Raw genomic sequence first — 11,604 nt, 5'->3', positions numbered from 1 at the left:
CAATAAAAACTTTCAAAATATGTGAAAATAAAATTTAAGGTTTAATGGTAACATATTCGTATTTCATGAATAGTTCACAATTTTAAATTTCGATTGATAAGCCAAGGTCGAGGTAGACACATAGAACGCATCGTGCATTCCTATCTTCAAGATTAATTTGGGTTTAATGAACTAGTCTTGATAAATAGCCATTAAACAAAGGACATGGAGAGGATGGAGGATGGAAGAAATGGCAGCATCACAGAACTGTCAAAAGGAAGCTAGATACAGGAGGCATGGTCTTGCAGAACCACAATCTATTTTACACCTCAAAATTGGCATTGCAAAATACTCCCATTTCCTTCCTACACCCCATCTGAAAAAGGCATCACCTTTTCCAACACTGATGCATATCAGACAGTAAACCAAAATGCATCCACCGACACGTTTGGCTTCCCTTTGATCGTCGTTGGCCAATCCCTCTCTGTCCAGCATCACCGTCCAGCCGATCTCCCCATTGCAACTGGAGTTTGTTGCTGCCATTGTATAAGAAATGACATGATTTTATGATCAATCTACAGATGAGAAAACTGAAGAATCCATGACAGCCATGTTTACTGATGAGTACCCACATAGGGCTTGTAAAGGCATTGGCAGCAAAAGACTGACTTTGTAAAATACCATGTTTACTAATGTCTTGTATCATAACTTTATTATAGGATATCATTCAAGGCAAAGACAGTTTGAAGAGAAGAGTTTATATCAAAAGACAGAAGCTAGATTGTTGCAATAGTCCATGTTTGTAAGGTTTGTTCGTAGCTTACCCGAGCGGCAGTTTCAGCTAGGAACTGCACAAACTCCATCTTCTTTCTTTCAAAATTGAGCCTCGTGCTATCTAGCAACGCTTGTTCTCTCCTCATATCTTCAAGAATTTTTTCTTTTTTCCATTTCATTTCTTTCATCTGTCTCTCAGATTCTGTGTAATGGTCAGGCAGGCTTGAATTTGTTGAGGTCTTGGAAAACCTCACCTTCACATCATCCCTAACACCATTGGCAGGCAAAAAAGAAAAATATTTATAAATGGAGAAACCCCAAGTGTTGGGACAATGACCGTGGTAGAGATTTTAATCCATAATCGAGCAATCATTGAAGTTGCCAAGAAGAGCTTCATACCTATTGCCGAGACAGAACAGTCCACTCCTTTTAATAATCCCGCCATCCAAAGAAAGCGCTCCGTCGGTTATACAAGGAACAGCTTGCAACATTTCTGTCCTAGTTTTATAGATTTGCAGACAAGAAAATAGAGAATAAAACAGAGTCTCTCTAAGACCATATCCACTTGGTGTGAGAAAAAACAAGTATGTTCTGTCTATGTTGATCATATTAACAGCATAACCAATAAAACCGGCTGGACAGTCCCCATTAGGCAATCTTGGGTTAGGAATATCAAGCCTTTTCTGCGGATCGTTGGCCACAAAGTCACCAGCATATGGTCTACAGGAAAAAAGAACAAAAGAGTGTGTTGAGTTCTAAATGTAAAGTCAGGAATGTCCAAACAACCACACCATGTCAGAAACGAATGAATACCTCAATGTTTCAAGAGATATGACATTGAATCGTCCCTCTAAAGTTTTCCCAAGTGAAGTGCCAAATCCGTGAAGCCCGGATGTTTTATTTATGCATCCTTCCTTGTCATACTTTTCTAGAGATTTGACTCCATTATATGTCTTGCAGACAATAGCCAACATGGTCTCTGTTCCTAGGTACTCCGACAAAAGGCTGGACTCCAAACCAGAAACAGAAAATGAGAGTATAAAGAAAAACATGCAGATGAATGTATAGAATGGTCATGTTCTTTGTTCACTATCTTCAAATTACAGTTCTTCTCCTAAAGATCACTAAAATGAATAAAACCCAGTAGCCATCTCTCGCTACTAATCTACTAATCTATTGCTAAGAACAAACTAAAATCATATGCTATCAAACACCTTAACTTTAAGCAAAAATTCAACTGCAGCCCATGTGGTTTGTGCTTAGTGTCAATTATGTAGCATTGTAAAATCCCACATCAGTTGGGGAGAAGAACTAAGGGTGTGGAAACCTCTCCCTAGCATACGCGTTTTAAAGACCTTGAGGGGAAGCCCGTAAGGGAAAGCCCAAAGAGGACAATATCTGCTAGCAGTGTGCTTGGACCGTTACAAGCATGCTTAATTCCTTTGGACGTGATATACCTTACACTGAAATATATTAGAGCTCGTAGTCTCACTACCACGTCCAAAAGCACATGTCAAATATTGTAATTTCTAGTAATGCTGGATGTTTTGAAGGATTTAACCACGATAATGGACAAATAATTGATACTTCTAATACCTTTCAAATGAAAACCATATAGACTAAAATGGTAAGCTAACCTAAAACGAATTAGCTAGTGTTCTCAAATCTCGTATTTGGCTCTATGATCAAGCACCCTAAAGGATCCCATCCCCAAGGGCTCATGCCACTGTCATTGACATTCACTTCCAAAGAAAAAAAAATTATGCACCGTCAGAGCAAATTAACATGAGACTATAAGATTACTAGCAAGGTGAGAGATGCAAAGGCAATTGGAAGCAAAAGAGACCTGCTAAGGACACTGTCATCTACTTTTCCTAGTTCAGCAACAACACCTAGCACATCATCAGAAAGTGTAGGGTCTGAAGCCAGCATCTTGGGATTAGTTTTGAGCTGGCACAAGATGCTGGCAGCACTGTTTTCCTCCTGCAGAATCTGTTTCTGATCTGATAGCTTATCTTCACTTTGGGTATCAGCACCATCCTGGGTCTCAATCTTAGGCGTACTCGAAGCATGGAACTTTCCTAGGGTAACTGAAACAGAAACTCGTGTAAGCGTTTGGAAAAGACATCATTGTGTTGAGGAAGAAAAAAGAAAATACCTTGCAGATCAATGATGGAATCAACTAATTTGTCTTTCAGAGTCCTTAGAAATCTTATGTTGTCCTCATGCAGCTGGAGCTTCGTCCCCAGCGTTTGCAGATCATCTTGAAGTTTCTGCATGAAGCAAATGAACATACATACATACAAACAAACTTCGTTACCTTTGTCACTAAGCTTAGAATCCAATAAACACGAGAGAATAAATAAGCAAAAAAAGAAACTTGTGGGACCTTGGAACGAAGGTTGGTTGGATCTTCATGGGAAAGCCCTCCCTCTTGCATTTCATCCTTTGGCACTCTACACTTATCAATCTCATCCAGTTTCATCAGAACAGAAGCTTTCTGGAAACACAATAGAATAGAGTCTGGTTTCAGCAAATCTAGAAAGTTTCCATACGAACCAGAAGGAGTATAGATCCAGAGCCTTTTAATTGAATGAAAGAGAAAGAGGAACCTGAGTGGGGCTTGTGGCGCCACCTCCGAATCCGGAATCTGGTCTCAAATCCAACACCGAACGAGAATGGAATTGAAAACCCACATTTCAAATTAGCAAAAACACCCACTTCTTCACTCATCTCATCATTTCCCTCCCTCCCTCCCTCCCTCCCTCCTCGGGTTTGGTGAAATAAAATAATCCCAAAATCTGATCATTTTTTTTTTCTCTCTTTTTCCTTGATAAAAGATAATTAGAAAGCGACCACAAGAACTTCGAGGGAACAGAAACAAAGATTTGAACCAAACAAAGTTGTATAAATAGATTCGGTAAAGCTATATATTAATTACATATAACACCACCCCTACAACATAATCAGTACATAAACTAATTTTATGAATTTAGGAATCAAAATCACAAATGGGTTCACGTTGAATCCCTATCAGGTTTGAAAACTCAGGCCCAACATAAAATCAGCCCAAATCAAGCGGACCCCTTTCCTCCGTTAGCTAATATATAAATAAAATATTATAAAAGTAGCAATTAAAATATATTACAAATACAAAATAATAATAATAATAACACATATGATTATAATCCATTCATATAAAATAATTGATTGGGCAACTCAATGATTATCTCATTAAGTAAAAGGAAAAAATATATATATATATATATATATGTGTTTTTTCTTTTTTTTTTTTTTTTGTTGGAAAATATGGAGGGGTATGTGTGATATATAAGGCCCGACAATAAAGTAAGTAAGATGGTGTGACGAATAATGAATGGAGTTCACAGCTCAAGGATGGAGATGGGGCTGTTTTGTTTGTTGGAATAGAACCATTTATTATCATTTTCTCATTCTTGGAGGTTCGAGAGAAGTAGACAACAGTTTAAATTTGTTAAGAATTCATTTTTATTAGGTAAAAAAACGGTTCTTATATGGGTAGAATTTGAAAAATAATAAAATCAAATTTATTAAATTTTGTAATAAGATTTAATTCAGATAAGGAAAAGACATCTCTCCCTAATGCGAAAGAGAATTCCAACTGACAATTAGGTGATGGGTTAAGGCTTCATCTTTTTCCTCCTCTTCTTTGCTTGTAACATAAATAATGTTTTCTTGTCTCTTAAATTAGTGCTATTTAAAAAAATAGTAATGATAATTCATTTGCCATAGTGGACTTAAAAGTGGAATATTGAAAATAAATATCCATGTCTTTATTGAATTAACTATACCATAATTCTATTATTATTATTATTTTCTAATTCTTTCATTTCGTAAAAATAATGCAATAGAGAGATGGGTATGGTTGAAATGTTCATTTTACCAATCTAATCAAGCTAAGTGAAATTAAGTAATTTGAGGAAGCTATGCAAGTTGGTTGAATCTTAAATTAAAATTTAGCAGAACAAAATATATGGGTTTGGGTCAAACCATTCATTAGTTGTATTAATTTGGTTTATAAATTCATCCCATTTTATCGAAACAAACAAACAAACAAACCCTTTCTAACTTGTATTTTGCACCAAATTTGTGTAAGTGCAACACAATCATCCCAATTCCGCTTCCCTTCTTGTAAAAAAAAAAAAAAAAGAAAAAAGAAAAAAAAAAGGAGTTATTTGGATTAATTATTGATGGAGATGGTGATTACATTATGAATCATTTTAAAAATTGAATTGGTGTGTATATATGTTTGACATTAAATGTGTCCACCAACTGAAAGTGGAAAAGCATCGTCTGGTTCACGTATGAGAAGAAGCCTCCAACTGTTGTTTGCGTATTAATACCTCTTTCTCCTCGTGATTCCCTTTAACATTAACGGCAACTTCCCTTCCTCACCTTACCTTACCTTACCTTACCTTACCTTACCTTACCTCTCTTTGCCTTCCTTTATCACACCCTCCTCAGCTACCAGTTCTTCTTCTTTATTTTTCCATTCTTCAATTCCAAACACTCCAATGCCCCTAATCCCCAGCTCTCCTTAATCAAGGTTGGTCATCATCCATCCCTTTGAATTTCTTCTTCATCTCCGTCTTTTCTTGTTTTATGAATGCTTCTCTGTCTTGGGATGTTTGTTTGAAGTGCTGTGATCTGGTTTGGTGGGTGGAGAGATGGGGAAGAAGGGAACTGGCTGGTTCTCCACTGTCAAGAAAGTCTTCAAATCTACTCCTTCCAAGGACTACTCGCCTGCCTTAGACAACAAGGTATCAATTCATAATTGTCTCCATTCAAGATTATGTGTTTCTCTCGGTGTCTGCTTCCTTTTTCACTTAATGTTTCAAGGTTTTCGTATTCGGGTTTGGATGGTAAAGTCTCGTACACGTAACCGCAAGAGCAAAATTAGTTCGGAGCGTTTTTCTACTGAACATGTGTGTGAATGAAATTTGTGTTGGGGGTGGTGGTTTGTGCTTTTCTTTTGCTTGAAGAAAAAGAGGCAATTACTTTAGTTTTGATTGTTGATGAAGAAAAGCTTTTTGAATACAGGGGAATAGTGTAGTAGAGATAATTGATTTTAAATTTACAGCCATGCATGAATGTGAAAGGAGAGGGAAGAAAAAGAAGGGTGCTGCTGTGTGTTTTTGGTCCCCCATGGGTGGAAGGACCAAAAATAATAGTGAATTGTAAAGCCTTCTTCTAAGCCTTATCTATCACCATCATTTATGTTCAACCATCATGTGCATGTTGCTGCAACATCTCCATCATCTTCCAAACCCATTTTCTGTCTTTTCTTTCAACCAACTAATTAATTCTTAATTCATATTAATTACTCCTAACATTTCTCTTAATTTTGCAGAAGCAAACTGTGAGTGTCCAAAAATGGCAGCCCAGTTCTCCAGAGGTTATATCATTTCAACAATTTCCCACACAGATCTCTACACAAATAACCAACGACCAGAGCGCTCAATCGACACCCAGGATCGATGGTCGAGATCATGCCATTGCTGTTGCAGCAGCTACTGCAGCCGCTGCAGAAGCTGCAGTTGCAGCTGCCCAGGCTGCAGCAAAAGTTGTTCGCTTGGCTGGCTATGGGTGGCAATCTACAGAAGACAGAGCAGCAACTCTTATTCAAGCTTATTACAGAGGCTACTTGGTCAGTGTGATGGGACTCTTTTTTTTTTTTTTTTTTTTTTTTTTTTTTTTTTTTAATTTTTAATTATAATCTTGTTAGATTCAAATATAATTTAATTATGTTTTAGGCTCGACGAGCACTCCGTGCCTTGAAGGGGCTAGTGAGGCTACAAGCATTGGTTCGAGGTCACAATGTAAGAAAGCAAGCACAAATGACTATGCGTTGCATGCAAGCATTGGTGCGGGTGCAGGCAAGAGTACGCGCCCGCAGGCTGCAATTGGCAAACCAAAGTTATCATAAAAGATTTGCAGAAGAAGAAGAAGATGAAGATGAAGAAGATGAAGAAGAAAAATTGTTGAAAAACAGAGTAAAGAAATATGAGATGGAGGGTTGGGATGGTAGGGTTCTAAGTGTAGAGAAGATCAAAGAAGATTGTTCAAGAAAACGTGATGCTCTAATGAGAAGGGAAAGAGCTCTTGCTTATGCTTACTCCTATCAGGTTTGCTTTACACATTGCCTTTTTCATTTTGATATCTTAACTTTTGGTATGTTCATTGTTAATATCATAACGCTTCTTTGTGTATAGCAACAACCTAAACGAAGACAAGAGGATGGAATTTTAGAATTGAGTGAAGATGTGAATGATTTAGGGTTTAGGCGTGATAAGACGCAATATGGTTGGAATTGGCTTGAGCATTGGATGTCTTCTCAACCATGTAGCGTTCGGCATTCCACTCCACGTGAGCCTTATACTACACCCCCCACCACCACCACCACAGTCACAGACGACATGTCGGAGAAGACCGTCGAAATGGACCCCATTGCACTAGCCCAACTACATTTGGAGTCTACCGAGTCGGGACAAGTAAGCTCGCACTCTTCCCGACAATCGGTTTTTAAGAATGTCCCAAGCTACATGGCCCCGACTCAATCCGCTAAGGCGAAGGTGAGAAGGCAAGGACCAAAATGGAATAAAACTAGGAGAAGAGGATCAATTTTTGGATCGGGTTATGAGTCGTCGAGTTCGGGTGGAGGAACGATGGCGTATCAAGGCCTAAGGAGCCCAAGCCCATTGAACAATGGGACTCGGTTGTCTCCTATACAGATGATGGGCTGTGGTCCAGACTACCCAGGAGGTGAAGATTGGGCAGTGCCGCCCCTTGGTGTCAATAATTGGAGGGCTGGTTTTGCTTGATTCAGTTATGAAACAGTCGTGTGGGGTTTAATAAGTGAATATCAAACTTTAATTGCTATTTATTAAATTTTATCTTTGAATTTAATAATATAACGCCCTAAGTATTTTCTGTGAATCTGGCATGTGTCATATCGAAGCTATTTTCCAAATTAGTTAAAGGATGGAAATAATGTAAGAAGAAAATCTCAGATTATTGAGGAAATAATTAAAAAAAGATGGGAGTTTTGGACGTGTTATACTGGGCCAGGAGCTCGGCAAAGGCATGTTGGTGGGTCCAGTCCTCAACCCACATGGTGATGCCCCGACATGGCGTCGCTGAGCTGTAATAGGATACGCTCCGATGTTCAGTCCGACATGTAGTTTCGATACCAACAAAATTTAACTACTCCCCCTCTCCAATCATCTCACATATATCAAGCAAGATATTAATACAACAGTTTAATTTAATAATATTTTCAGAGTTGAGTAAATTGGCATAGAGCTCTATGAATGGAGAATGAAATAAAACGACAATAATTAGCCTAAAAATTAAACTAAAAAAAAAATTAAACTAAAAAATTTGTTTGGAATATTTTTGAACACACCATTTAGTGCAAAGATATATATAAAAGCAAATCATAAATGTGGGTATATTTGGTGTAAGATGTAAGTTGGTTGAGAAGTGAGAAGTTGGGATGTGGTGGATAAGTATTTTGAGGCCAATTTTATCATTATTATTTTGGGCCAATAATGAGTGAGACCATTCCATTACAACTTGCTAGTGTGAGTGCGATTTGATGGGTTGGTTGAGTGGCTTCAAAATCTGTCATAAATTAAATTTATAGCTGTTGTGCGCCGAAAGCGGAACAAATGTACTCACAACACCAAAGTTATTCAAGACATACAATATGACACTCAAAACTTGATGATTTCAACAGCAGAAAGAATGGCATTATATAGCCTTCTGTTAAACCTAAAGATAAACTAACAAGCCAAAAAAAGACCTTGAGAATAGGTCTTGGTCCTAGAGAATAGGGCTTATGACAGTGTTCAACAATCTCCACCTTGTCATAAGATCTCCAAGTTATAGCTAATTTGGTTGCTACCATGTCAACACACTACTCCCTTCCGACGTTGATGAAATCTAAACAATGCCAGAACTTTTCACGAGTGATAACCTTTGTCAACATATCAGCAGGGTTATCAGCTGTTCCAATTTTTAATAACCGAATATCCCCTTTGCTAATAATTTCTCGAATAAAGTGAAAACGGACATCAATGTGTTTTGTACGAGCATGATGGACTTGATTTTTTGACAAGCAAATAGCGCTCTGGCTATCACAAAATACATCTATATGTTCCTGCAAAATACCCAAGTCATTGATCAAACCATGCATCCAAATAGCTTCTTTAAAAGCTTCTGTTACTGCCATATACTCTGCTTCAGTGGTAGACAATGCAACAGTAGACTGCAATGTTGAACGCCAACAAACAGGTCCACCAGCCATAGTAAATAAATAACCCGTAGTAGATCGTCGCTTATCCAAATCACCAGCATAATCAGAATCCACATAACCAGCTACACGATTGTCAAGCTTAAACATTTCTTGTTTTTGAAACTTAATACCAACATCAATAGTGCCAAGAATGTACCTAAGAATCCATTTTACAGCCTGCCAATGCTCTTTACCAGGATTATGCATATAACGACTCACCATGCTTACTGCGTGTGAAAGATCAGGTCGAGTACACACCATAGCATACATCAACGCACCAACAGCATTTGTATAAGGAATGTTCTCCATATACCTTTTGTCATCATCAGAACTTGGACACATGGAAGCACTAAGCTTGAAATGAGGAGCAAGTGGAGTACTAACGGGTTTGGTTGAATTATTCAAACTAAATCTTGACAATACCTTGCGTAGATATTGAGACTGAGTCAACCAGACTGTACCTTTTTTCCGATCTCGCTCTATCTCCATTCCAAGTATTTTCTTTGCATTGCCTAAGTCTTTCATTTCAAATGTTTTAGAAAGCTCATCTTTGAGCTTATCAATCTCCATCTGTCTCTTTGAAGCAATTAACATATCATCAACATATAAGAGCAAATAGATAAACGATCCATCATCGAGACACCGATAATACACACAATGGTCAAATTGACTATGAGTATACATATGCTCTACCATGAAATGATCAAACCTTTTATACCATTGGCGAGGGGATTGCTTCAGCCCATACAAAGATTTCTTCAATCTGCATACTAAATGTTGTTGTCCAACTACTTGGAAACCAACTGGTTGCGCCATATATATTTCTTCTTCCAAATCTCCATGCAAAAAAGCAGTTTTTACATCAAGTTGTGCAAGCTCAAGATTAAATTGAGCAACCAAAGCCAACAAAATTCGAATGGAAGAATGTTTTACCACAGGTGAGAAAATTTCATTGTAATCAATACCTTCCTTTTGTGCGTAACCTTTAGCCACAAGTCGAGCCTTATAACGTATACCAGAAGAGTCTTCCTTTTTTGCAAAAACCCATTTACAACCAATTTCCTTCTTACCTTTTGGAAGTGGTACCAAATCCCAAGTTTGATTTATCTCCAATGATGCTATCTCCTGATTCACAGCCTCTTGCCGGTGTAAGCTATCCGGGCTCTGAATAGCATCTTTGTAGCTGTTAGGAACTCCATCAATCAAAGAGAAAGCATATGCTATCGTATCATCAAACCTTGCAGGTTTTCGAATTACCCTTCGTGGTCTATTCTTGGCGATTGACTCAGGTTCCTCCACTCTTTCATTCACAAGGCTTTGCTCCTCAAGACTTTGCTCTTTTTGTTCTAAGACATCAAAGTTATTATTTACCTGATCAATAGGTTCTTCGGTAGGAGCAACCACATCAGGAGAGAACACCACCTTCTCCACCTGCTTCAATGCCTCGTCATTATTTTCAATTTTCTGCAAAAACATTCCAGACTCATCGAATGTCACATCTCGACTATTAACAATTTTACTTGTTTCTGGACACCATAACCTATAGCCCTTCACACCTTTGCTAAAGCCCATAAACTTGGCTTTTTTTGCTCTAGGATCCAGTTTTGAGTTTGTCACATGATAATAAGCAGGACACCCAAACACATGCAATTTATCATAATCACTAACAGGACTACCTGACCATACCTCAAGCGGAGTTCTCCCACCGTTTCCAGAAACAGGTAAACGATTCACCAAGTGAACTGCATAACTGAGAGCCTCAGCCCAAAATGCCTTACTCAATCCTGCTTGAGACAATATGCATCGAACCTTCTCTATTAATGTCTGGTTCATTCTCTCAGCAACTCCATTTTGTTGTGGCTTACCAGGAACAGTGAAGTGTCGAACGATCCCTTCATCTCGGCATACTTTAAGGAATGGATCATAAGTATATTCTCCCCCGTTGTCTGATCTCAGCTTTTTGATTTTCCTATCCGTCTGATTCTCTACCATTTTCTTCCACTCTAGGAAGATTTGGAGAACCTCGTTTTTGTGCCTCATGGGATACATCCAAACTCTCTTCGAGTAGTCATCAATAAAGGTGACAAACCACCTCTTTCCTCCCAATGAGACATTCTTTGTGGGACCCCATACATCGGTGTGAACATAATCCAAAATACCCTTTGTTTGGTGTATAGCTGTACCAAACTTCACATTTTTTTGTTTACCAAATATACAATGTTCACAGAAATCAATTTTTCCAGTTGTGGCACCCTTAAGGACTCCTTGGTTCACCAATGTCTGAAGCGCCTTCTCACCAGCATGCCCGAGTCGCATGTGCCATAATTTCGATATGTCTTGTTCTTTCGAACTTGCCATAGCAGCATGCCCAATTATTGTGGTTCCGTTGAGGTAGTATATGCTACCTCTTCTAGTTCCTGTAATTGCCACCAAAGCTCCACGAGCTACTTTCAAATTCCCTCCTTCCAAAATGATGCGATAACCACTCGCATCCAAAACGCCAAGTGAAATCAAGT

General features: G+C 38.3%; 2 protein-coding genes across 3 annotated transcripts; one reads left to right on the top strand and one right to left on the bottom strand.

The window, feature by feature from the left end:
* Positions 1 to 113: 113 nt before the first annotated feature.
* LOC111809610 (protein DEFECTIVE IN MERISTEM SILENCING 3) lies at positions 114 to 3,508 on the bottom strand. Of its 2 annotated transcripts, none has more exons than XM_087117222.1 (8): positions 3,366 to 3,508; positions 3,143 to 3,249; positions 2,912 to 3,026; positions 2,600 to 2,843; positions 1,567 to 1,758; positions 1,153 to 1,473; positions 804 to 1,020; positions 114 to 515 (listed from the first exon to the last, which is right to left on the bottom strand). In XM_087117222.1, exons 1-8 carry the CDS (start codon positions 3,484 to 3,486, stop codon positions 474 to 476), a joined length of 1,359 nt encoding a protein of 452 aa, XP_086973348.1. In that variant the 5' UTR covers positions 3,487 to 3,508; the 3' UTR covers positions 114 to 473. The 2 variants fall into 2 exon arrangements, with proteins under 2 accessions (XP_086973348.1, XP_023551720.2); XM_023695952.2 differs by having other exon boundaries at positions 3,143 to 3,253; positions 3,366 to 3,504.
* A 1,569-nt stretch (positions 3,509 to 5,077) lies between these two features.
* On the top strand, positions 5,078 to 7,728 carry LOC111810730 (protein IQ-DOMAIN 21). Its single transcript, XM_023697489.2, has 5 exons — positions 5,078 to 5,338; positions 5,431 to 5,552; positions 6,143 to 6,439; positions 6,546 to 6,917; positions 7,005 to 7,728. Exons 2-5 carry the CDS (start codon positions 5,460 to 5,462, stop codon positions 7,611 to 7,613), a joined length of 1,371 nt encoding a protein of 456 aa, XP_023553257.2. The 5' UTR covers positions 5,078 to 5,338; positions 5,431 to 5,459; the 3' UTR covers positions 7,614 to 7,728.
* The last annotated feature ends 3,876 nt before the right edge of the window (positions 7,729 to 11,604 follow it).

Source organism: Cucurbita pepo, chromosome 14, assembly GCF_057944985.1.
Source record: "Cucurbita pepo subsp. pepo isolate OVF chromosome 14, ASM5794498v1, whole genome shotgun sequence".
NCBI lineage: Eukaryota > Viridiplantae > Streptophyta > Magnoliopsida > Cucurbitales > Cucurbitaceae > Cucurbita > Cucurbita pepo.
This window is presented reverse-complemented; position numbering and strand designations above follow the sequence as displayed.

Coding starts and splice junctions, on each gene's coding strand:
- LOC111810730 (XM_023697489.2), top strand. CDS start 5,460: ATGGGGAAGAAGGGAACTGGCTGGTTCTCCACTGTCAAGAAAGTCTTC. Junction 5,553..6,142: donor CGCCTGCCTTAGACAACAAG/GTATCAATTCAT, acceptor TTAATTTTGCAG/AAGCAAACTGTGAGTGTCCA. Junction 6,440..6,545: donor CTTATTACAGAGGCTACTTG/GTCAGTGTGATG, acceptor ATTATGTTTTAG/GCTCGACGAGCACTCCGTGC.
- LOC111809610 (XM_087117222.1), bottom strand. CDS start 3,486: ATGAGTGAAGAAGTGGGTGTTTTTGCTAATTTGAAATGTGGGTTTTCA. Junction 3,027..3,142: donor CAACCAACCTTCGTTCCAAG/GTCCCACAAGTT, acceptor TGCTTCATGCAG/AAACTTCAAGATGATCTGCA. Junction 1,474..1,566: donor ATATCTCTTGAAACATTGAG/GTATTCATTCGT, acceptor TTTTTCCTGTAG/ACCATATGCTGGTGACTTTG.